Raw genomic sequence first — 24,999 nt, forward strand, 5'->3', positions numbered from 1 at the left:
CCTGGTCCTCCAGTACCCCCAACAGCACACTTTTTATTGTAAACCTGGACAAGCACACCTGATTCACCCTGTCAACTGCACTGATTATTGTATTTTTTACATTTAAATTGAAAACATGGCTCAAATCAATCCAAACCTCTACACATGAGTTATCTGTGCTCAATTATCTGAGTGGCCTAGTTACAGTTTTGACTTAAATCAGCTTGAAAATGTATGGCAAGACTTGAAAATGGCTGTCTAGCAATGACCAACAACCAACATGACAGAGCTTAAATAATTGTTTGGAGAATGATGTGCAAATATTGTACAATCCAGGTGTGCAAAGCTCTTAAAGACTTACCCAGAAAGACTCAGTTGTAAGGTGTAACATGTATTGACTCAGGGGTGTGAATACTTATGTAAATTAGATATCTGCATTTCATTTTCAATACATGTGCAAAAATATCTAAAAACATGTTTAGCACACTAAGGAATTTGACATCTCTGGGAGAAAAACAAAAAACAATGAATATGATGCTTTCTCTACCACAACTTATGGAGAATTCAGTCATATACTCTAAAGATTAATGATGCATATTTACAGTTCTGTATCCTTGTTGTGAGACATATTATGCATAATATTATCGGATTAATTCTGGGGAAAATACTCTTTCACAAATAACGGGGTTCCCACCAATTCACTGTTCACGCCACAGTTAGTTGCTGTATGTGTTGAATAAAAGCGGAGAAAGAAAGCTTTGTTAGATGTGGTTAGTCAGAATACACTAGAGGTCAGTCCTCACTGGAGAGATGTCTGTTCTCTAGTTACTCACTGCATCCATTCGGAAGTACATGACCAGAGATGAGAGGACAGGTGTGGCAGTTTTTAGGAGGGTTGGGTTGTCTGACAGATATAGTGAAGTTCTGTGAGCCTGCCTATATGACAATTTGAGCAACCAAGTACAGTTTTTTTTCTCCCCAAAACAACCAAAGCTTTAGACAGTCATGTACAGGCAAAGTAGATCATAAATATGTAAGGCAGTCAGACCAACAGTATGACTATTGAATATCCTGTGTGATGATGTCTTGTTCTTGTTTTCTCAGTTACTCTTAGGTTCTTTAGGGGCCTTTTGTTTTCTTCAAGACCTGGCAGTGTGTGTGTGTATGTATGCGTGTATGTGTGCGTGCCACGCAGCTGGGGTCCATCCCTCCTACTAGACGTCCTCAGATTCTCCTCGCAGGCCTCTTTGGCACTTATCTAACGTCTTCTGGTAGGCGCGGGCCATCATCGAGCCTGGGGGTTTCCATTGTGGCGCGACCGAGACCTTTCCAGGACCGCGCGGCGGGTGTCTGAAGAGAGAGAGACAGAAAATAAGAAAGAGCGAGAGGGAGATGGAGAGCGAGAGAGGGAAAAAAAGAGAACAGGAAGGTGTTGTTAGAGTCATAGTAACACAAAGAGGGTGTGAGGGGTAGGAGAGGAGGAGGGAGAGAAACATCAATAACAGAACCCAAGCTGAAGACAGCAGCATGGTGGAGGGGAAGAGACAAGAGGGGCCTGGAGTGGCGGTGCTTGCGTCTAGTGTCATAGTAACTGACAAGGAAGAGCACAAACACAGCACACAACACACAGAGTGAGCGAGTGAGCAGGGGAGAGAGAGAGAGAGACAGAGTGCGAGTGAACAGGGGAGATGAGGAGATCAGAATTACCATAATTAGGCAGATAGCCGCTAATTATCAAAATCCAGAAAAGAGCTTTTCAATTCTACAACCACCTAAAAGGAAGCAATTCCCAAACCTTCCATAACAAAGCAATCCCCTAGAGAGAGATGAACCTGGAGAATAGTCCCCTAAGCAAGCTGGCCCCGGGGCTCTCTAGAATAAACAGACCCCACAGAGGCCCAGGACAGCAACACAATAAGACCCAAACAAATCATGAGATAACAAAAATATAATAACTTAACACATTGAAAAGAATTACCGAAAAAACTGACCAAACTAGAATGTTATTTCACCCTAAACAGAGAGTACACAGTGGCAGAATACCTGACCACTATGACTGACCCAGTCAATTAAGGAAAGTTTTGACTATGTACAGACTGAGCATAGCCTTGCTATTGAGAGAGGCCGCCGTAGGCAGACCTGGCTCTCAAGAGAAGACAGGCTATCTGCACACTACCCACAAAATGAGATGAAAAATGTGCTGCACTTCCTAACCTCCTGCCAAATGTATGACCATATTAGATACACATATTTCCCTCAGATTAAACAGAGGCACAAATAATTAAAAAACAAATCCAATTTTGATACACTCCCATATCTTTTGGGTGAAATACCACAGTGTGCCATCACAGAAGCATTATTTGTGACCTGTTGTCACAAGAAAAGGGCAACCAGAGAAGAACAAACACCATTGTAAATACAACCCATATTTATGTTTATTTATTGTCCCTTTGTACTTTAACTATTTGCACATCGTTACAATACTGTATATAAACATAATATAGCATTTGAAATGTCTCTATTCCATTGGAACTTATGTGAGTGTAATGTTTACTGTTCAATTTATATTGTTTCACTTATCTTGCTTCACTTGCTTTGGCAATGTAAACATATGTTTCCAATGCCAATAAAGCCCCTTCGAATTGAATTGAGAGAGAAGGAGTGAGTAGGGGAGAGAGAGAGTTAGTTAGAAGGGGAGAGCGAGTGAGAATGAGTGACTGAGTGAGCAGGGGAGAGAGAGAGAGTGATCGGGGGAGAGAGAGAGAGTGATCAGGGGAGAGAGAGAGAGAGAGAGAGAGAGTGAGTGAGCAGGGGAGAGAGAGAGTGATCAGGGGAGAGGGAGAGAGAGAGAGTGAGTGAGCAGGGGAGAGAGAGAGAGTTATCAGGGGAGAGGGAGAGAGAGAGAGTGAGTGAGCAGGGGAGAGAGAGGGAAAGAGCGAGAGATCCCGAGTGAGCATGGGAGAGAGAGAGAGTGATCAGGGGAGAGAGAGAGAGAGAGAGAGAGAGAGAGAGAGAGAGAGCGAGTGAGCAGCGGAGAGAGAGAGTGATCAGGGGAGAGGGAGAGAGAGAGAGTGAGTGAGCAGGGGAGAGAGAGAGAGTTATCAGGGGAGAGGGAGAGAGAGAGAGTGAGTGAGCAGGGGAGAGAGAGGGAAAGAGCGAGAGATCCCGAGTGAGCATGGGAGAGAGATTTTTTTATTTCATTTAATTGTTTATTTCACTTTTGTTTATTATCTTTTTCACATGCTTTGGCAATGTAAACATATGTTTCCCATGCCAATAAAGCCCTTAAGTTGAATGGAAATTTAATTGTGAGAGAGAGCGCAAGTGAGCAGGGGAGAGGGAGAGAGCAGTGGAGAGGGAGAGAGAGCGAGAGCAGGAGAGAGGGAGAGAGAGAGAGAGTGAGCAGGGGATAGGCAGAGAGTAAGTAGGGGAGAGGAAGAGAGAGAGTGGGAGTGAGCAGGAGAGAGAGATATAGAGCAAGTGAGCATGAGAGAGAGAGAGAGCTAGTGAGAGTGAGTGAGCAGTAGAGAGAGAGGGATAGTGATAGAGCAGGGGAGAGGGGGAGAGGGAGATAGCGAGCAGGGGAGACGGAGAGAGAGCGAGCAGGGGAGACGGAGAGAGCGAGAGAGTGAGCGGGGGAGAGAGCGAGAGAGAGAGGTGGTTTCCTTTGGTTAGTTTCAGACAGGCATGATGAGGTGCGTTGTTGTTCATTTCAGTCTTCCAATATTTCCGTAAGAGGTTTCACTCCGCCTGCCCCTGTGAGCCAACCAGTTTGGGTAGGCTGCGTCGGCCCACTCTCACCTCTCCATAATAGAGTTATACAAACACCTCCTCCCCTCCAAAAGGCCAACTGTGGCTGCCCATGGCTACTCATGGCACCGGCCCCGCCATGCAAGGTGGCAGGTGGGTTGGGCGGCACTGGATGGCCAGGAAGCGAGGTATCCACGGAAACAAGGTAGCTAGCTACGCCCACACGAGCCTCCCCTGGCGGTCTCCAAATCTGGCGCTGCCATGGTGGTGCCCATTACTCAGTGCCAGCTGTGGGGTGCCAGGCGTCCCGGGCTGGGCGTTGTTTAATGGCGCCAGCTCCATCCATCACGTCAGGTAATGAGCTAAGAGTGATTGTGACGGCGGCGGTGTGCATATGTCTCCACCACCAGGATTCCCAACAGACGCCTCAGATGGAGGGAGAACATGCAGATGGTGCACAGGAGGAGAGGGGGGAGAAGGATGGAGGAGAGAGAGTTGTGAGGGGGTAACAGATAGGGACAGAGTAAAAAAAGAGAAAGAGAGTGGGAGAGGGAGAGAAAGAAAGCAAAGCAGATATAAAAGAGAGAGTTAGGAACCTAGAGATAGAAAAGAGAGCAAGCGAGAGAGAGAGAGAGATAGAAAGAGAGAGCAAGCGAGAGAGAGAGAGAGAGAGAGAGAGAGAGAGAGAGAGAGAGAGAGAGAGAGAGAGAGAGAGAGAGAGAGAGAGAGAGAGAGAGAGAGAGAGAGAGAGAGAGAGAGAGAGAGAGAGAGAGAGAGAGAGAGAGAGAGAGAGAGAGAGAGAGAGAGAGAGAGAGAGATAGAAAAGAGAGCAAGCGAGAGAGAGAGAGAGCGAGAGAGATAGAAAGAGAGAGCAAGCGAGAGAGAGAGAGATAGAAAAGAGAGCAAGCGAGAGAGAGAGAGCGAGAGAGATAGAAAGAGAGAGCAAGCGAGAGAGAGAGAGATAGAAAAGAGAGCAAGCGAGAGAGAGAGAGAGAGCGAGAGAGAGATAGAAAGAGAGAGCAAGCGAGAGAGAGCGAGAGAGAGAGAGAGAGCGAGGCAGAGAAATCCAGAGAGATAGACTGTATATGCATGGAAAGCGAGAGTTGTGCTATATGCTTCTTGTTGCATTGAGTTGGTGAAAGTTACAGCCTGCGATCTTCTGAACTTGGCATGCTCCGTATTGCAAAGAACATCTGAGTGACAATCCTCAATCACCCTCTCTTTCATCCATTCCATCTTCAAAAACGCTTCCAAGGGTTTCAACGTGCCTGAGGGGCAAGCTCAAACTCCTTTCGCAGGCGCCAAATGTTCCACGCAAACCACCACCAATGTTAAAAAAACGGGAGACCAAGGAAGAACTTATAAAATCCCGAAAACCTCCATGTCCGATTTCTCGCCTTTGCCATTTGCAATTCCAATCAATGTGACCTCATTCCGGGGCGATAGCTTGCCTTTAACGTTGAGCCCATCAGAACAGCAGTGCTTGGAGAATACAGTTCTCCTCCCTTTAATACTGGGGTCAGAATTGACTGTATCTATTACCAGACGTGGGAGGGAGAAGAGGAGGAGGAGAGAGGAGAGATGAAAGACAAAAGGGAGAGGGACTGGGTATGGCCAAGAGATGAAGAGGAGGATGGAGCAAGAAAAAACAAATATTTCACCACTTCCAGGAAATTATTTTCGTCTTCGGTTTGGAATTGCTTTGAAGATTTGAAGTTATACATTATGTGCTAAAGACTAAAATATGTTCTTGAACTTGTTCGGTACGGCAAACAACTGGCCATTGTGTGAGGAAGGTTGACATTGGAAATGCACAAGTTAAATTGAAACTACTTCGTTAAGGTCGACATGAAGAGACTTGAACATCTTCTTGAACTTGTTCATTAGAGTGAAGAACCAGCCACTGATTGTAGAAGGTGGAAATTGGAAATGGTTCAAACCATCACCGCAAGTTGAATGCCAACGACTGTTCTAAGGTCGTCATAACGAGAAACAAAACATCTTCAAGAGAATCAAACATCTTAAAATTATTTGGTGCATTGTTTGCCAGCCATTGAGTGCAGAAATTAAAACAAAAAACGCAAACCATTACCAGAAAAGATTGCCTTTTCATTCAGGAGATCGCACAACAGTTTTAAAATAACATGGGCAATTGCATCAAGCCTATTGTTAAAGGTATGGGGAAGCTTGTACTTCCTTCACTCACGCCGCCAAACGTACCCTAGTAAAACTGACTATCCTACCGATCTTCCACTTCGTCGATGTCATCTACAAAATAGCTTCCAATACTCTGCTCAGCAAACTGGATGCAGTTTATCACAGTGCCATCCGTTTTGTTACTAAAGCACCTTATACCACCCACCACTGCGACCTGTATGCTCTAGTCGCCTGGCCCTCGCTACATATTCATAGCCAGACCCACTGGCTCCAGGTCATTTACAAGTCCATGCTAGGTAAAGCTCCGCCTTATCTCAGTTCACTGGTCACGATGGCAACACCCAACCGTAGCACGCGCTCCAGCAGGTGTATCTCACTGATCATCCCTAAAGCCAACACCTCATTTGGCCGCCTTTCGTTCCAGTACTCTGCTGCCTGTGACTGGAACGAATTGCAAACATCGCTGAAGTTGGAGACTTTTATCTCCCTCACCAACTTCGAGCAGCTAACCGATCGCTGCAGCTGTACATAGTCCATCAGTAAATAGCCCACCCAATTTACCTACCTCATCCCCATACTGTTTTTATTTATTTACTTTTCTGCTCTTTTGCACACCAGTATCTCTAACTGCAAATGACCATCTGATCATTTATCACTCCAGTGTTAATCTGCAAAATTGTAATTATTTGCCTACCTCCTCGTGCCTTTTGCACACAATGTATATAGACTCTTTTTTTCCCTACTATGTTATTGACTTGTTTATCGTTTACTCCATGTGTAACTCTGTGTTGTTGTCTGTTCACACTGCTATGCTTTATCTTGGCCAGGTCGCAGTTGTAAATGAGAATGTGTTCTCAACTAGCCTACCTGGTTAAATAAATTAAAATTAAAATAAAAAAGGGAAGAAAAAAAGTGTGCAGTAAAATCAAATGCATATCCCCTTGGAGGATACCTCAGAGTGGAACCATATCCCCTTGGAGGATACCTCAGAGTGGAACCATATCCCCTTGGAGGATACCTCAGAGTGGAACCATATCCCCTTGGAGGATACCTCAGAGTGGAACCATATCCCCTTGGAGGATACATCAGAGTGGAACCATATCCCATCAGAGTGGAACCATATCCCCTTGGAGGATACATCAGAGTGGAACCATATCCCCTTGGAGGATACATCAGAGTGGAACCATATCCCCTTGGAGGATACATCAGAGTGGAACCATATCCCCTTGGAGGATACATCAGAGTGGAACCATATCCCCTTGGAGGATACATCAGAGTGGAAGCATATGCCCTTGGAGGATACATCAGAGTGGAAGCATATCCCCTTGGAGGATACCTCAGAGTGGAACCATATCCCCTTGGAGGATACCTCAGAGTGGAACCATATCCCCTTACCTCAGAGAACCATATCCCCTTGGATACCTCAGAGTGGAACCATATCCCCTTGGAGGATACCTCAGAGTGGAACCATATCCCCTTGGAGGATACCTCAGAGTGGAACCATATCCCCTTGGAGGATACCTCAGAGTGGAACCATATCCCCTTGGAGGATACCTCAGAGTGGAACCATATCCCCTATGCGGATACCTCCGAGTGGAACAATATCCCCTATGCGGATACCTCCGAGTGAAACCATATCCCCTATGAGGATACCTCCGAGTGGAACCATATCCCCTATGAGGATACCTCCGAGTGGAACCATATCCCCTATGAGGATACCTCCGAGTGGAACCATATCCCCTATGAGGATACCTCCGAGTGAATCCATCTCCCCTATGAGGATACCTCAGAGTGGAACCATATCCCCTATGAGGATATCTCAGAGTGGAACCATATCCCCTATGAGGATACCTCAGAGTGGAACCATATCCCCTATGAGGACACCTCAGAGTGGAACCATATCCCCTATGAGGACACCTCAGAGTGGAACCATATCCCCTCTGAGGATATCTCAGAGTGGAACCATTTGCTTCTCAATAGCCTTTCCAGTTCTTATCGTCCGGTCTAAAAACCCCTCCAGTTTGCATCATCAATTCTAAAACCCTTCCAGTTCGCATCGTCAGGTATAAAATCCTTCCAGTTCACATCATCAGTTCGAAAAACCCCTCCAGTTTGCATCGTCAATTCTAAAACCCTTCCAGTTCGCATCGTCAGGTATAAAACCCTTCCAGTTCACATCATCAGGTATAAACACCCATCTTCCCTCCCCACATCAATCTAGCGACAACAACTGCACAAACAGTGGCCATTACAACTATTCTCTAAACAGAAATTAAAACACTTATCCAACACCCATAGACACACACACACTATACAAGGACAACCACACATCAGACAACTTCAATGGTATTTCTGTCTTCTGGTTTTGATGGCTTCCTTTACCTGCTTCTCCCCGAGGCGACATCTTTCAGTTAGTGAAGACACAGAAGCACAAGAGAAGGAGAAAGGAGGAATTGACAAAAGAAGAACATCATTCCTGGTTACAGTGGGGACTTGTCTAGCTCTCACAGAACTTAATTAAATGCAAATGACTGGCATTGTTTCTCGAGTGGTAAAGCAGCGCACCAAGGGGCATGGGTAAAGAGTGACGTACACATCACACACACTCTAAGGGGTGTATCACAATGATCCATGCCACAGGGAGACAGCGTCTATAAGCAAAGGGTAATACGAAGTCAGGATGCCAACGTGACTAAACAGTTTAACCACGCAAGCACGCACGCACACACACACACACAGCTCTCGTCTGATTGGCTGAAAGGCGTACTGAGAAAATGCCATTTCATGTTGTGATGGAGTGATAGGGGAGCTCCCGCATCTCTGGTGCGTTCCCTCCAAAAGAGATTAAAACCCATAATGGGTTTTGTGTTACTGTCATCTTTTACTAATTACACAGAATTACATCATCAGCGGGGCCTGTGATCTGATCGCTAAGGGAAAGCCTGTCAGTCATCTATCAAAGCCTTCCCAGTAAGACCTTCCAGGGATCCCTATAAACAGAAAGACGATTCAGGATGATGAATGTTAAAGTTCATTACCATCTGGGATAGCCAAGGTTTGGGACAACTACAAAGACACGCTGTTCGTATCCATCAGGGTTAAGAAAACAGTGGATAAGGTAAGCATAATCACATTCCTTCTCTTAGGATGAGAAAACATACACAGCAGACCGGGCCTAGGTTCTGTTTCTTCTGGATTGTGATTGAATAGGGTTTTTCCGCATAGTGAATCCTTACTCAAATTATTTGTTGACACACAAGTGCACGCGTCCCCATACACACTACCACCCCCCAAAACCCACCCAAACACACACACAATACTTTACATTTCAATGAGACAAAAGCAATAAGGGGTAATTAAATATTTTCTGTGCCACATGTCAACACACAGTGTTTACTCCCAGTTCTCGGAGAGTTAGGCTCCCCGCTGCTGCTTCTACAAGAGTATGTGGACACCCCTTCAAATTTGTGGATTCGGCTAGTTCAGCCACACCCGTTGTTGACAGGTCTATAAAATAGAGCACACAGCCGTGCAATCTCCATAGACAAATATTGGCAGTAGAGTGGCCTTACTGAAGAGCTCAGTGACTTTCAACGTGGCACCGTCATAGGATGCTTTCCAACAAATCAGTTAGTAAAATTTCTGCCCTGCTAGAGCTGCCCCTGTCATCTCTAAGTGCTGTTATTGTGAAGTGTCAATGTCTAGGAGCAACAACGGTTCTGTGGTAGGCCACACAAGCTCACAGAATGGGGCCGCCGAGTGCTGAAGTGCGAAGCGTGTAAAAATCTTCTGACCTCGGTTGGAACCCTCACTACAGAGTTCCAAACTGCCTTTGGAAGCCATGTTAGCACAATAACTGTTCATTGTGAGCTTCATTAAATGGATTTCCGTTGCTGAGCAGCTGCACACAAACCTAAGATCACCATGTGCAATGCCAAGCGTCGGTTGGAGTGATGTAAAGTTCACCGCCATTGGACTCTGGAGTGGTGGAAAATCGTTGTCTGGAGCAATGAATCACGTTTCACCTTCTGGCAGTCCGACGGACAAATCTGGGTGGAAAATGCTACCTGCCCCAATGCATAGTGCCAACGGTAAAGTTTGGTGGAGGACGAATAATGATCTGGGGCTGTTTTTCATGGTTCGAGCTAGGCCTCTTAGTTCCAGTGAAGGGAAAACTTAATGCTATAGTATACAATGACATTCTAGATGATTCTGTGCTTTCAACTTTGTGGCAACAGTTTGGGGAAGGCCCTTTCCTGATTCAGCACGACAATACCCCCATGCACAAAGCGTGGTCCATACAGACAGGGTTTGTCAAGATCGGTGAGGAATAAATGAACTAGCCTGTACAGAGCCCTGACCTCCTCCCCATCGAACACCTTTGGGATGAATTGGAACACCGACTGCGAGCCTGGCCGAATCACCCTACGTCAGTGCCCGAAGGCTCTTGCGGCTGAATGGATGCAAGTCCCTGCCACAATGTTCCAACATCTATTGGAAAGCCTTCCCCTCAAGAGTAGAGGCTGTTATAGCAGCAAAGGAGGGACCAACTCCATATTAATGCCCATGATTTGGGAATGAGATTTTTGACGAGCAGGTGTCCACATACTATTGGCCATGTAGTGTAACTCTCCCTGGCCTCACCCAGGGCTGGTGGCTGCAGAGTAATGGAGCTCCCAGAAACACCACAAACAAGATATATAAATGGGATGCAGGGGGGAGAACAGCTATTTATTTGGCTTTCACTTATAGGGTTGCAGGAGCAAAACAACGGTTTGCACCACAACAGAGGCTCTTTCAAAGGTAAGATCATTTTTTGGGGATGTGGAAAAACTGGAATCTGACTAAAGAGTAACTTAAGTTTTGGAGGAGGGGATGGGGGAAAGCTGGAGAGAAAGCGGGTGAGGGAGAAAGAGAGGGGGAGAAGGAGGAAGAGAGAGTGGAGAGAGAAAGGGGAGAAGGAGAGTGGAAGAGGGGGAGGAGTGGAGGGATGGAGGTCAAAATAACATGGCCAGACTGTGACCCATTAAAATCAGTCTTTAGGTGATCTATCAGTTGCAGGTGAAATGTATAGTCTACAACACAGACTTAATTTAGGAGTTTTAGGGGATTACTAGGAGCAGCCTCCTGCATGACTTTACATTTAGGTGGTTTAGGGAATTACTAGAAGCAACCTCCTGCATGTCTTTACAATTTGGAGGTTTAGAGGATTACTAGGAGCAACCTCCTGCATGACTTTACATTTAGGAGGTTTAGGGGATTACTAGGAGCAACCTCCTGCATGACTTTACATTTAGGAGGTTTAGGGGATTACTAGGAGCAATCTCCTGCATGACTTTACATTTAGGAAGATTAGGGGATTACTAGGAGCATCCTCCTGCATAACTTTACATTTAGGAAGATTAGGGGATTACTAGGAGCAGCGTCCTGCATGACTTTACATTTAGGAAGATTAGGGGATTACTAGGAGCAGCCCCCTGCATGACTTTACATTTAGGAAGATTAGGGGATTACTAGGAGCAGCCTCCTGCATGACTTTACATTTAGGAAGATTAGGGGATTACTAGGAGCAGCCTCCTGCATGACTTTACATTTAGGAAGATTAGGGGATTACTAGGAGCAGCCTCCTGCATGACTTTACATTTAGGAAGATTAGGGATTACTAGGAGCAGCCTCCTGCATGACTTTACATTTAGGAAGATTAGGGATTACTAGGAGCAGCCTCCTGCATGACTTTACATTTAGGAAGATTAGGGGATTACTAGGAGCAGCCTCCTGCATGACTTTACATTTAGGAAGATTAGGGGATTACTAGGAGCAGCCTCCTGCATGACTTTACATTTAGGAAGATTAGGGGATTACTAGGAGCAGCCTCCTGCATGACTTTACATTTAGGAAGATTAGGGGATTACTAGGAGCAGCCTCCTGCATGACTTTACATTTAGGAAGATTAGGGGATTACTAGGAGCAGCCTCCTGCATGACTTTACATTTAGGAAGATTAGGGGATTACTAGGAGCAGCCTCCTGCATGACTTTACATTTAGGAAGATTAGGGGATTACTAGGAGCAGCCTCCTGCATGACTTTACATTTAGGAAGATTAGGGGATTACTAGGAGCAGCCTCCTGCATGACTTTACATTTAGGAAGATTAGGGGATTACTAGGAGCAGCCTCCTGCATGACTTTACATTTAGGAAGATTAGGGGATTACTAGGAGCAGCCCCCTGCATGACTTTACATTTAGGAAGATTAGGGGATTACTAGGAGCAGCCCCTGCATGACTTTACATTTAGGAAGATTAGGGGATTACTAGGAGCAGCCTGCATGACTTTACATTTAGGAAGATTAGGGGATTACTAGGGAAGCAGCCTCCTGCATGACTTTACATTTAGGAAGATTAGGGGATTACTAGGAGCAGCCTCCTGCATGACTTTACATTTAGGAAGATTAGGGGATTACTAGGAGCAGCCTCCTGCATGACTTTACATTTAGGAAGATTAGGGGATTACTAGGAGCAGCCTCCTGCATGACTTTACATTTAGGAAGATTGGGATTACTAGGAGCAGCCCCTGCATGACTTTACATTTAGGAAGATTAGGGGATTACTAGGAGCAGCCCCCTGCATGACTTTACATTTAGGAAGATTAGGGATTACTAGGAGCAGCCCCCTGCATGACTTTACATTTAGGAAGATTAGGGATTACTAGGAGCAGCCTCCTGCATGACTTTACATTTAGGAAGATTAGGGGATTACTAGGAGCAGCCTCCTGCATGACTTTACATTTAGGAAGATTAGGGGATTACTAGGAGCAGCCTCCTGCATGACTTTACATTTAGGAAGATTAGGGATTACTAGGAGCAGCCTCCTGCATGACTTTACATTTAGGAAGATTAGGGGATTACTAGGAGCAGCCCCTGCATGACTTTACATTTAGGAAGATTAGGGGATTACTAGGAGCAGCCCCTGCATGACTTTACATTTAGGAAGATTAGGGGATTACTAGGAGCAGCCTCCTGCATGACTTTACATTTAGGAAGATTAGGGGATTACTAGGAGCAGCCTCCTGCATGACTTTACATTTAGGAAGATTAGGGGATTACTAGGAGCAGCCCCCTGCATGACTTTACATTTAGGAAGATTAGGGGATTACTAGGAGCAGCCTCCTGCATGACTTTACATTTAGGAAGATTAGGGGATTACTAGGAGCAGCCTCCTGCATGACTTTACATTTAGGAAGATTAGGGGATTACTAGGAGCAGCCCCCTGCATGACTTTACATTTAGGAAGATTAGGGGATTACTAGGAGCAGCCCCCTGCATGACTTTACATTTAGGAAGATTAGGGGATTACTAGGAGCAGCCTCCTGCATGACTTTACATTTGTCTGATCAGCTTCTGTTATATGCATACATTCATTAGCTGCGTGACAGCGTCTGAGAAAATACAGTACATTGACAGACGTGGAGGGACGCATTATCAATAAAATAGAATTTGAACTATGTAACAAATATAACACTGTCATATACCGTCCAAGTTGCATTGATTTACGTAAACTCCCTCTGAACATTGCTATCCATTTCCTAACACTAACTCAACAAATAGCTAGAGCTCACTCAAAGCTAGTTTTATTCACACAGCATTTAATTGTTCGAAGGATGTCATGTAAGGCAATGTCTCAAGTCTGGTATTTGGTGAACAAGGCTTTTGAACAAGACCTTTGGTCTTAAGTAATGTCAGTTAAATGAGCATACGGGGCGGGGCGTCAGGAGATTTGAAGAGATTTGAGGGGTGTGTGTGTGTGCGGTATGTGTGTGTGTTCTTCACATGGTCCGCATCAGACGGAAGAAGGGATCAGAGTGACGTGAGAAAAGAAACACAGACTACGGTCCTGGATAAACATGCTGAGGCAAGATGCTGAAATTCTCCCCACTCTCCAGTTCTCTCTCTCTCTCTCTTTTTTCGTTATTTTTCTCTCTCACTCACTTTCTCCCCATCTCTCTTTCTCCGACTGACGCGAGTCATCAGGGACATGGATGGAGCTAATCTTTGCTTGTCTCTCTCATGTCCGTTTCGTAGATTTCAATCACGCACTGGGCCGTCTGTGATGTAGCACGTTGCTCGCCGCACACACACTGATGAATGACCCAGATACTCAATGCAACCTATTCTCTCTCCCAACCTCAACAGCCCCTCTCTCACAAATCTACCTTAAGGACTGCATTAAAGTACTGACCGGCCGGGCCCTTTAGCCCCTTATTTGAAAAGATGCAGCATCTTAACTCATTTTGCTACAGGCCTTGCTTTTTCCTTTGCCCACTGCTGTGCCGCTCCACTCCCCACCCCACACTCCCCACCCACTCCTCACCCCACACTCCTCCATTGTCCGCTGCCCCCTCTCCCTCGTTCTCTCTCTCCCCTGCTCGCTGTGGCTGAAAGGGGAGTAGGGGCTGAGAGTAATGTCTCTTGACAGCTCGGCACACAATACGGCGCAGGAGAGCTGGAAATCACTACACGTGTCCATAAACAAATGCTTATTTTTAGAGGAAAGAAAGGGTACTAGTTTATCTCCTCAGCGGGACGGCCTTGACAGGTTTGTACCAGGGACAAACAGTAAGACGGGAAAAGAGATAAAAGCTGTGTGTGAATGTGTGTGTGTGTGTGTGTCAATCTCAAAAGAAAAGTCCAAACGCCTTCCTCTGCAGCCTAGCTTGTGCTCTGTCCTCTATTTTTGATTGAAAACAACAAGCTTGACAGGCAGCTGGTACTTATGATCTCTCATTGCGCCATCTCACATTCAGAGATCCCTTCTGATATCTGGACTGGAGGTGATTTATTTAGCCAGAGAACAATGCTTCCTGGCATTCTTCAGACCCGTCGAGGCAACACACAAACGCACCAAAAAGCAGAAAGATGAAAACGTTCTTGCAATCGATCAAGCGCCAGCGGCAAAACTCTCATTCATGATCATCTTCTCAGTACTAGATTTCAGGAAGCAGTCTTCAAGAAAAACTTCAACTGTGCATCCACTCCTCAAATCGTTAGGGTGCCTTCTCAATGCATGTTTGAGATTCACCACTAGGCTAGCTGTCCGTATTGACAAAAGGATAGCATTGGGTTGGGGTATATAATGCTGTGGGGATGCTAGTATGGACAGTGGGCCTTTGGGGGGGGGGGGGGGTCATTAGCAGCCTGAGCCTGCAGCCGGGGGGCAATCTGGGTTTGGAGTCAGCAATGGACACAGATGGGGTTTGGGGCAGCTAGGGCCTTTTCCAGGACAGCAGGTAATCAATCCATCAGGACCCGACACAGGGCTGCCCGAGGGGGACCATCGCTGATGCTCCAAGACTGATTGGGGGCTCGGCAGGAGGCCAGGGTGGGCATCGGGGCCCTAACTGCTCCAGTGAGAACAGAGCTGGGCCGAGCTCAACCAGGAGCCAGTAAACTGACCTGGTTCAGCACAGCACAGCTCGGCTTGTCTCCGCCCCGCCACCACTTGTCATCTGTACCCGTGTGGTAAAGTGGCTGCGGCCAAAAACACACCTTTAACCATAACATATCATTCCATGATACCATAGGCCAACATCAATCAAAACACTTAGAGAAATGGGAGCATCTTTCCCCTTGGTGAAAAAAACACATCACTGTCTCCATTACATAGAATCCCTCACCATCCATGTGTGACCTGAATGCATGTATGTATGTAAGCAGGCAGAGAGGATAACAGGGAGTGCGGAGGAGCCTAATTGCTGCAGACACTCTTGCTCCTGCTGGAGCCGCTTAAACAAGGGTCTAATTCTGAGGCCTGCAGAAGGAGAGCTAAGCCCGCAGCACTTCTTTGATTAACAGCTGAATCAGTAGACAGAGAGATAGTTAGACAAATTGATGCTAAGATATAGTTTGACAGACAGATGGGAGTGTAAATGGATGGTTTGGCAGAGTGATAAAGTAAATAGACTGATGGATCACCAAACAAATACAGGAACAAAATGCCCGGTTGTGGAAACAAAAGCCTCGGTGATGATGGGAATGCCAGATAATGCCGGGTTGTGGAAACAAAAACCTCTTGCCAGATAATGCCGGGTTGTGGAAACAAAAACCTCTTGGATGATGGGAACGCCAGATAATGCCGGGTTGTGGAAACAAAAACCTTGGTGATGATGGGAATGCCAGATAACGCCGGGTTGTAGAAACAAAAACCTTGATGATGATGGGAACACCAGATAATGCCGGGTTGTGGAAACAAAAGCCTCGGTGATGATGGGAACATCAGATAATGCCGGGTTGTGGAAACAAAAGCCTCGGTGATGATGGGAATGCCAGATAATGCCGGGTTGTGAAAACAAAAGCCTCGGGATGATGGGAACATCAGAAATGCAAAAAAAGCCTCGGTGATGATGGGAATGCCAGATAATGCCGGGTTGTGGAAACAAAAGCCTCGGTGATGATGGGAACATCAGATAATGCCGGGTTGTGGAAACAAAAGCCTCGGTGATGATGGGAATGCCAGATAATGCCGGGTTGTGGAAACAAAAGCCTCGGTGATGATGGGAACATCAAATAATGCTGGGTTGTGAAAACAAAAGCCTTGCTGATGATGGGAACGCCAGATAGATCATGATAGATAGATCATGATAGATAGATCATATTGATACGAGGGTGGATTGTTGGGGGTTTTGGTGGGGAGATCGATAGATTTTTTATTCTATTTGTTTGCCCAAAACGAGAGTTGATTTAGCTGTATACTTGTTCTGAGGGTGCCTGTTGTTCCCGCTCTGAAGGGGGAGGGGTTCAATGTAGAAATCCATCCATTTAAACCACACGGTGAGAGAGGACTGACACATATTCATACAAATCCACAACATGACAGTGGGGATTTGAGGGCCCACCCTTAAACTAGAGTAAATCTCTGAGGGAGGTAACGACGCCTAACGACGCCATTACGATGAGCTAAACTTTGACCATGGGAAGAGCGCTAAGGGCTGGGGGTTGGTGGTAGGATGAGAGAGGGAGTGGTGTAGAATAATACAACCAGGGATGAATAGGAGGGTAAACACACATAAGCTGTTTACGCATCTATTTGTTGAAGTATATAGTGCTTACACACCTTTTAGACTCGATTTTAGCATCAGCATTCACATTACTCACCGCCCATGAACTCATTGTCATCACATTCATCGATCTTTTCCTTTACTATACATCCCTGAATAACACCAAACATGTCAATATAATAGTCCTACAGTACTGAGCTGATGGGATGCCTACTTCAAGACTCAAAACAAAATGGCTGCCCTGACAACTCAATGCCTTATTACCGTTGGATTCCGTTGATGACCTCAAAATGACAAGACAGGGGCATTGGAGGGTCTGAAAGGGTCCGTCTCCTACTCTGCTGTTCCTTCAGGGACCTGAGGGGGACCAAGCGGGCACCGCGAGACAGCCCTGAGAAGTGTTGCAGGGCTTTTAATAGACAGCGGGGCCCAGAAAATCATGGCCTTTAGAGGTGCTGCATCTCTCACTGTCTGACAGCCTACAGGGGCTTTGGCTCCTACAATGACACCTTCAGAGTGCACTCTCAATGACACACACGCACCAACACACACACACACAGGTGCATATCCTCAGATACACTTAGGAGGCAGGCACAAAAACACACATAGTGAGCGACGGCCTAGTGTTTAGAGAACACGCCAGCAACCGGAGGGTTGCCAGTTCAAATCCAGGGTCCGATGGGAAGAATTTGTCGGGAAGTGTACTGGCAACCAAGTCCTAGATGCCATTACCTGCCATTGTGCCTGTGAGCAAGGCACTTAACCCACCATAACAACAGCTCCCTGGGTGCCCAGTGTGGCTGCCCAGTGTGGCAGCCCAGTGTGCCACCTCTCCAAAACCTCTATATGCATGTGTGTGTCTTTAAGAGGGGTTGGGCTAAAAGAGGAAGTGACCTTTCAGTTGGACCTTGTGTGCAATTGACCAATAAAGTGATCTTATACACACACACACAGATGAAGAGACAAAGACACACCCATTCACAAACCATGAGAAATAACTCCTGATGAGTGGACTCATAAGCAGCCTATTGAGATTGTGAAAACAGACCAGTATTCACCTGAGAACGGGGTTATGAAAATAAAGACATGTTGCTGCCATAGTAAAAGATCACAATATTCTTCTATAAAAGAACAACAACAGCATGCAGTAAATATCCACAGTGAAAAATAGGCAAAGAACAGCTATTATGACTATTGTTCAGTAATATAATATGGGTCTGGATATATGGAATCTAATGTGCCTCAGATACCCCGCAGGTACTGTACTCTGCACACCCAAACACACAGGTCCCTTGTTTCTCATCACAAAACCTCAAACTATAAGTTTGCAAAAAGTCTACCCTGGGAAAGTTCTCTCCACAAGAAAACGTGCCCCCGGGCCCTTCTCAAACCTGGTTACTTTCATCAGGACCCTCTCCCATCCTCGCCTTATGGTGTTAAAGACATTTTTTATGTGTTCCAGCGCACAAAAAGAGCCAAGACAAATCATGGCGGTGCAGTGAGGGTATAAAAGGAGCCTCTTTCCTCAACAACATCAGATCCATTTGGTGAAGAAGATGCCAAAGATGCTGTGTTTCGCGTGGCTTGGCATTAAAGACAGAGTGAGCTCTCTCTTCTCTCCACTCTAAATCATTAATCGGTTGGCGCTCCCGGATGTACACAAATCAACCTGGTATGGGCCGCAATTCACTCTTTCCCATGATGCTTTGTACTTAGGATGTGAAGTCTAGCACTTTGATTTATCTGATGCCCTCTCAACTAAGGGAGGGGAGGCAAGTGAGGTGGCATGTTACTGCATCATACTCATTCCAAAGGGCCAAGGCGGAATGTGCAGTTCCCTCCTCAACACCCTGTAGGAAACTGATTCTCGAACAGTACAGAAGGAGATAAGAAAGCCTATATCTAAATCACTGCAATCAACTGACAGAGAGTAAGAGTACTCCATAGGAATCCATTTAATAGGACTCGATTTCCAAGCAAGGTTGTAGATGTTCAGTATAACTGGATGTTTAAGTAAGGTTGTAGATGTTCAATATGACAGGATGTCTAAGTAAGGTTGTAGATGTTCAGTATAACTGGATGTCTAAGTAAGGTTGTAGATGTTCAGTATGACTGGATGTTTAAGTAAGGTTGTATGTAGATGTTCAGTATGACTGGATGTTTAAGTAAGGTTGTAGATGTTCAGTATGACTGGATGTTTAAGTAAGGTTGTAGATGTTCAGTATAACTGGATGTTTAAGTAAGGTTGTAGATGTTCAGTATGACAGGATGTTTAAGGTTGTAGATGTTCACTATGACAGGATGTTTAAGGTTGTAGATGTTCACTATGACAGGATGTTTAAGGTTGTAGATGTTCAGTATAACTGGATGTTTAAGGTTGTAGATGTTCAGTATAACTGGATGTTTAAGGTTGTAGATGTTCAGTATAACTGGATGTTTAAGGTTGTAGATGTTCACTATGACAGGATGTTTAGGGTTGTAGATGTTCAGTATAACTGGATGTTTAAGGTTGTAGATGTTCACTATGACAGGATGTTTAAGGTTGTAGATGTTTAGTATAACTGGATGTTTCAGGTTGTAGATGTTCACTATGACAGGATGTTTAAGGTTGTAGATGTTCACTATGACAGGATGTTTAAGGTTGTAGATGTTCAGTATAACTGGATGTTTAAGGTTGTAGATGGTCAGTATAACTGGATGTTTAAGTAAGGTTGTAGATGTCACAGTGCAAACAGTCTGCTCGGTTGCTTTTCACTTTGAGAGCTAAAATATGTAGGCTATGCATGCATCTTCCTTAATCACGGCTGCCACTTACTCTGTGTAGCACAGTTAGGGTTCCACCACTGACCTGGGACATGTGTGGGTGTGTGTGTGCTTTAGGTTGTTTTCCACACGGAGCGCACCAACATGTCCCTCAAGACATCCCGGGCGACAATGGATCTTTGCGGGAATAAAAAAATCATCACTTATTTATCAAAAAGGAAGACGATTTTTCTGCAGAGAAGCCCCGAGAGATGGCATTCACATGCCAGCACCGGCGCCACTTTACCCGCAAGGTTTTCAATAAAACAAGCAAACAACACGATTCCAACACCTATAAATAAGTGATTGTTCCTGAATAAAGTGATGTACACAGGTCCTCTCGCCGAGGCTCCTCATCACTCTTTTATGGGGCTTTGCCCCTTCGGAGGAGCGGGGGAGCAGGGGAACAAGGGAAACCGGTAACAAGGGAAACAGGGACGTGGTTGTGGATGTGGCTCCTGTTCCGGAACCCAATTTGGTGGCACAACATTGGTTAGGATCCCAAAGTGTATTTTGAAGCATTTACGAGTGCAAACAGCAACACGGGAGGAGGCTGTCACCTTCCTCTCTGCATCTTTCTCTCTCCGTGACTCTTTCTCCCTGTATATCTGCATCATGATAACATGCTGTAAAAGCCCCACCCTCCGAGCTGTGTTTGTTTTTACTTCCCTGTTTCTCTTTCATTCAATCGGAGCGACAGGGTGTGCAGTAAACGGTTTGAACATCTCAGTGGATGGCTCGCCAGATGCTTGGGCGTCTGTCATTGTGAGGTATTGTTAGCTAGTTTTTGATAAGGTTTATATGAGGAAAAGCCATGAAATATGAGAAAATTCTGAGAATATGAGACAGGATCAGTAGTGACCCCTACACCTGGCTGTAACCTGGCTGTTACGTGTCTGTCACCTGGCTGTCACCTGGCTGTAACTTGGCTGTAACCTGGCTGTCACCTGGCTGTAACCTTGCTGTCATCAGGCTGCAACTTGGCTATCACCTGGCTGTAACCTGGCTGTCACCAGGCTGTTACTTGTCTGTCACCTGGCTGTCACCTGGCTGCTACTTGGCTGTCACCTGGCTGTAACCTTGCTGTCATCAGGCTGCAACTTGGCTGTTGCCTGGCTGTAACCTGGCTGTCATCAGGCTGCAACTTGGCTGTCGCCTGGCTGTAACATGGCTGTCACCTTGCTACAACTTGGCTGTAACCTAGCTGTCAGAGTCCCTCCTGGTAGAAACACAAACATTACAACCAGTAGTGAAAACTGATTATCCTATTAGAGAATCTCCAGTCCTATTAGAGAATCCCCAGTATTATTAGAGAAACTCTAGTACTATTAGAGAATCTCCAGTCCTATTAGACAATATCCAGTCCTATTAGACAATTTCCAGTGCAATTAGAGAATCTCCTGTCCTATTAGAGAATCTCCAGCAATATTAGAGAATCCCCAGTCCTATTAGATCATCTAAAGTACTATTAGAGAATGTCCAGTATTATTAGAGAATCTCCAGTCCTATTAGAGAATATCCAGTACTATTAGAGAATCTCAAGTACTATTAGAGAATCTCCAGTGCTATTAGAGAATATCCAGTGCTATTAGAGAATATCCAGTGCTATTAGAGAATCTAATGTACTATTAGAGAATCTCCAGTATTATTAGAAAATCCCAGTACTATTAGAGAATCTCCAGTCCTATTAGAGAATATCCAGTCCTATTAGAGAATCTCCAGCCTTATTAGAGCATCTTCAGTACTATTAGAGAATCTCTCGCAATATTAGAGAATATCCAGTACTATTAGAGAATCTCAAGTACTATTAGAGAATCTCCAGTGCTATTAGAGAATATCCAGTGCTATTAGAGAATATCCAGTGCTATTAGATAATCTAAAGTACTATTAGAGAATCTCCAGTATTATTAGAAAATCTCCAGTACTATTAGAGAATCTCCGGGATTATTAGAGAATCTCAAGTACTATTAGAGAATATCCAGTGCTATTAGAGAATATCCAGTGCTATTAGATCATCTAAAGTACTACTAGAGAATCTCCAGTCCAATCAGAGAATCTCCAGTCCTATTAGAGAATATCCAGTCCTATTAGAGAATATCCAGTCCTATTAGATAATCTCCAGTCCTATTAGATAATCTCCAGTACTATTAGATAATCTCCAGTACTATTAGAGAATCTCCAGTACTATTAGAGAATCTCCAGTACTATTAGAGAATCTCCCGCAATATTAGAGAATATCCCGTACTATTAGAGAAACTCCAGTCCTATTAAAACATATCCAGTCCTATTAGAACATCTCCAGTCGTATTAGAGAATCTCCAGTAAAAATAGAGAATCTCCAGTAAAAATAGAGAATATCCAGTATTATTAGAGAATCTCCAGTATTATTATAGAATCTCTAGTACTATTAGAGAATATCCAGTACTATTAGAGAATCTCTAGTACTATTAGAGCATTTCCAGTAATAATAGAGATGCTCCAGTACTATTAGAGCATCTCCAGTACTATTTCAGCATCAGTTTCCAGAAGATCTATGTGTGTTGTGTGCTGTTCAGAAACCAGTTACAAAACAGACACATGTACACACGTATACACTACAGCCCATACACACACATCACAACCATCCCCCCACACATACGAACACAGACACCCTACAACCCATCCACACACACAGACACCTTACAACCCATCCATACACACAGACGCCCTACAACCCATCCATACACACAGACGCCCTACAATCCATCCATACACACAGACACCCTACAATCCATCCATACACACAGACACCCTACAATCCATCCATACACACAGACACCTTACAACCCATCCATACACAGACACCCTATAACCCATCCATACACACAGACACCCTATAACCCATCCATACACACAGACACCCTACAATCCATCCCTTCACACAGACACCGTACAACCCATCCCTACACACAGACACCATACAACCCATCCATACACACAGCTACCTTACAACCCATCCATACACACAGACACCCTACAACCCATCCACACACAAACACCCTACAATCCATCCATACACACAAACACCCTACAATCCATCCATACACACAGACATGCTACAACCCATCCATCCATCCATCCATCCACACACACACACACACACACACACACACACACACACACACACACACACACACACACACACACACACACACACACACACACACACACACACACACACACACACACACACACACACCACAATGGTTGTGAGGACTTAAACAATGAAAAATAGGTCATTCTCCAGCCCTCCCTCTCCCTCCTAGCCAGTGGGCACTCTATGCCGTGCCGTGGTCCTGTACCGCAGCGTTCCATGCTGTTAGCCAGCCCTCCCCTGTCTTTCTGTGGCAGGCCCTACGGCAACACACCTGTGTCCACACTCCTTCCCTGGCCTTCCTTAGATCAATTAGCATTAAAGGCCCCTGTCTGGTCTTCCACCATCTAACCTGGTGGTAATATATGTGCGTCTCAAATGGAACCCTGTTCCCTTTACTGTGCACTACTTTTGACCAGAGCCCTGGTCAAAAGTAGTAAACTATATAGGGAATATGGTGCCATTTGAGAAACACCATGTGGTCATAGTGGCACAGAACTGTACCCTGGAGGGGCCAGGAAGGGAAACAGTTTGAGAAACCACAGCAGCCACACGCATCAGCCATGTCGACCTGTCCGTCAACGCAGGTGGATACAGGAGGAGGATACAAAGAGGCACAGGCCTCCAAGGCTGTTATACTGTTATACTGTTGTCAATGCTGTCCTGATTTCAACTTTTCAACCTCCTCCTCAGTTCCACCAAATCAATCCGAACACAACCTTGCTAATGCTTTTCTCCCTTTTCCTCCCAGACAGTTAAAAGCACTGATTGAACATCAGGCTGTATCATTTACTCCTGCAAAGAGTTTCGGGAGATGGATGAGGAAATATGAGAGGGAATAGTCCAGAGGTGAATGGGTTGGAGACTGAGTGGACCACACTGGGAAGGCTAAATGAAGTCTCCAAGTAGTTTCAGAGCAGCTGGAAATACAGTCTAAAAGGTCAAATCAATTTCCATGTATACCAATGATATATTCTTTGCATCCTGACCTAACATAATGACACCTCTCCTGAAGTATAACTAAATAAAGAAATATAATCCTGACATACACTACAACTGACCTCATGGTACTGTTGGATCAACAAGACATGACTACCCCTTGAATTAAATTCAAGAATAGAACAACAGGTTTTGGGCAAGGCTGATGAGGTGTATTTTCAGGCCTGCTCCCCGGCATGACTGTAGTCTGGTCACAGGAAGTGTCTATGCCATGTCACGGGAAGAGTGCATGTGAAGGGTCACAGGAAGTGTGTGTGCGCTGTGTCACAGAAAGTGTGCATGTGCCGGGTCACAGGATGTGTGTGTCTCATGCAGCCAGTCTGTGGTGAAGGGAGGAGAGGGGGAACACAGAGGGCAGCTGTACCTGCACTGCCTCGCGGCCGTCTCTTGACAGCGGCCTTCACATCACAGCACGAGCCCTGACATCGGATCTGACAGAAGTGACCTCTATACCGCATCACCCTTCTGACACGCGCACACACACACACACACACACACACACACACACACACACACACACACACACACACACACACACACACACACACACACACACACACACACACACACACACACACACACACACACACACACACACACACACACACACACATTCATCCAAACAAAGAGGCACACAGAGGCACACACACACACTGCACCACACAAAGAACACACCACCTCACTGCAACCCAGCAACCCAGTGTGACAGCTATCAATAGGAATTCCAGTAGAGTCTCTGCCAGACAGAGGGGACACAAAAAGAGATGGAATCAAAGGCTGTGCAGGGACCCTATTATTCCAAAGAGCAGGGAATCATTTGCTAGCAATTTGTGACTCACTTTAGGACCCTTTTGAGAAGGGCGCTAGTTGTGCATATGCAGGCTGGGGGCTGGGACGGGAGGGTGGGTGGGTAGGTGCTTAACTTGGCCTCTCATATATTTCAAATGTCAAATAGTTTGTTCTTTAAAATGTCTCCATCCCCAGAACTTGTTGACTAATCAGCACATTTGTTTCTTCTGGCTGTGCAAAATGAAAAGTCCTGCACCACGACGTGAATTGATGGATTTCAACTGGGGGCACAATTCAATTTGATTGATAGTGTGTGGAAGGAAGAAGTGGAGACCTAGTTT

General features: G+C 45.4%; 1 protein-coding gene across 1 annotated transcript in view; it reads right to left on the reverse strand.

Annotated features, from left to right (window-relative positions):
- Positions 1-331: 331 nt before the first annotated feature.
- Positions 332-24,999, reverse strand: part of diaph2 (diaphanous-related formin 2) — a 732,655-nt gene continuing 707,987 nt past the window's right edge. Inside the window, 1 exon segment of the mRNA XM_046295877.1 lies at positions 332-1,329. Coding sequence (XP_046151833.1) covers positions 1,265-1,329 — 65 coding nt within the window. The 3' untranslated portion in view covers positions 332-1,264.

Source organism: Oncorhynchus gorbuscha, linkage group LG13 (genome assembly GCF_021184085.1).
Source record: "Oncorhynchus gorbuscha isolate QuinsamMale2020 ecotype Even-year linkage group LG13, OgorEven_v1.0, whole genome shotgun sequence".
Taxonomy (NCBI): domain Eukaryota; kingdom Metazoa; phylum Chordata; class Actinopteri; order Salmoniformes; family Salmonidae; genus Oncorhynchus; species Oncorhynchus gorbuscha.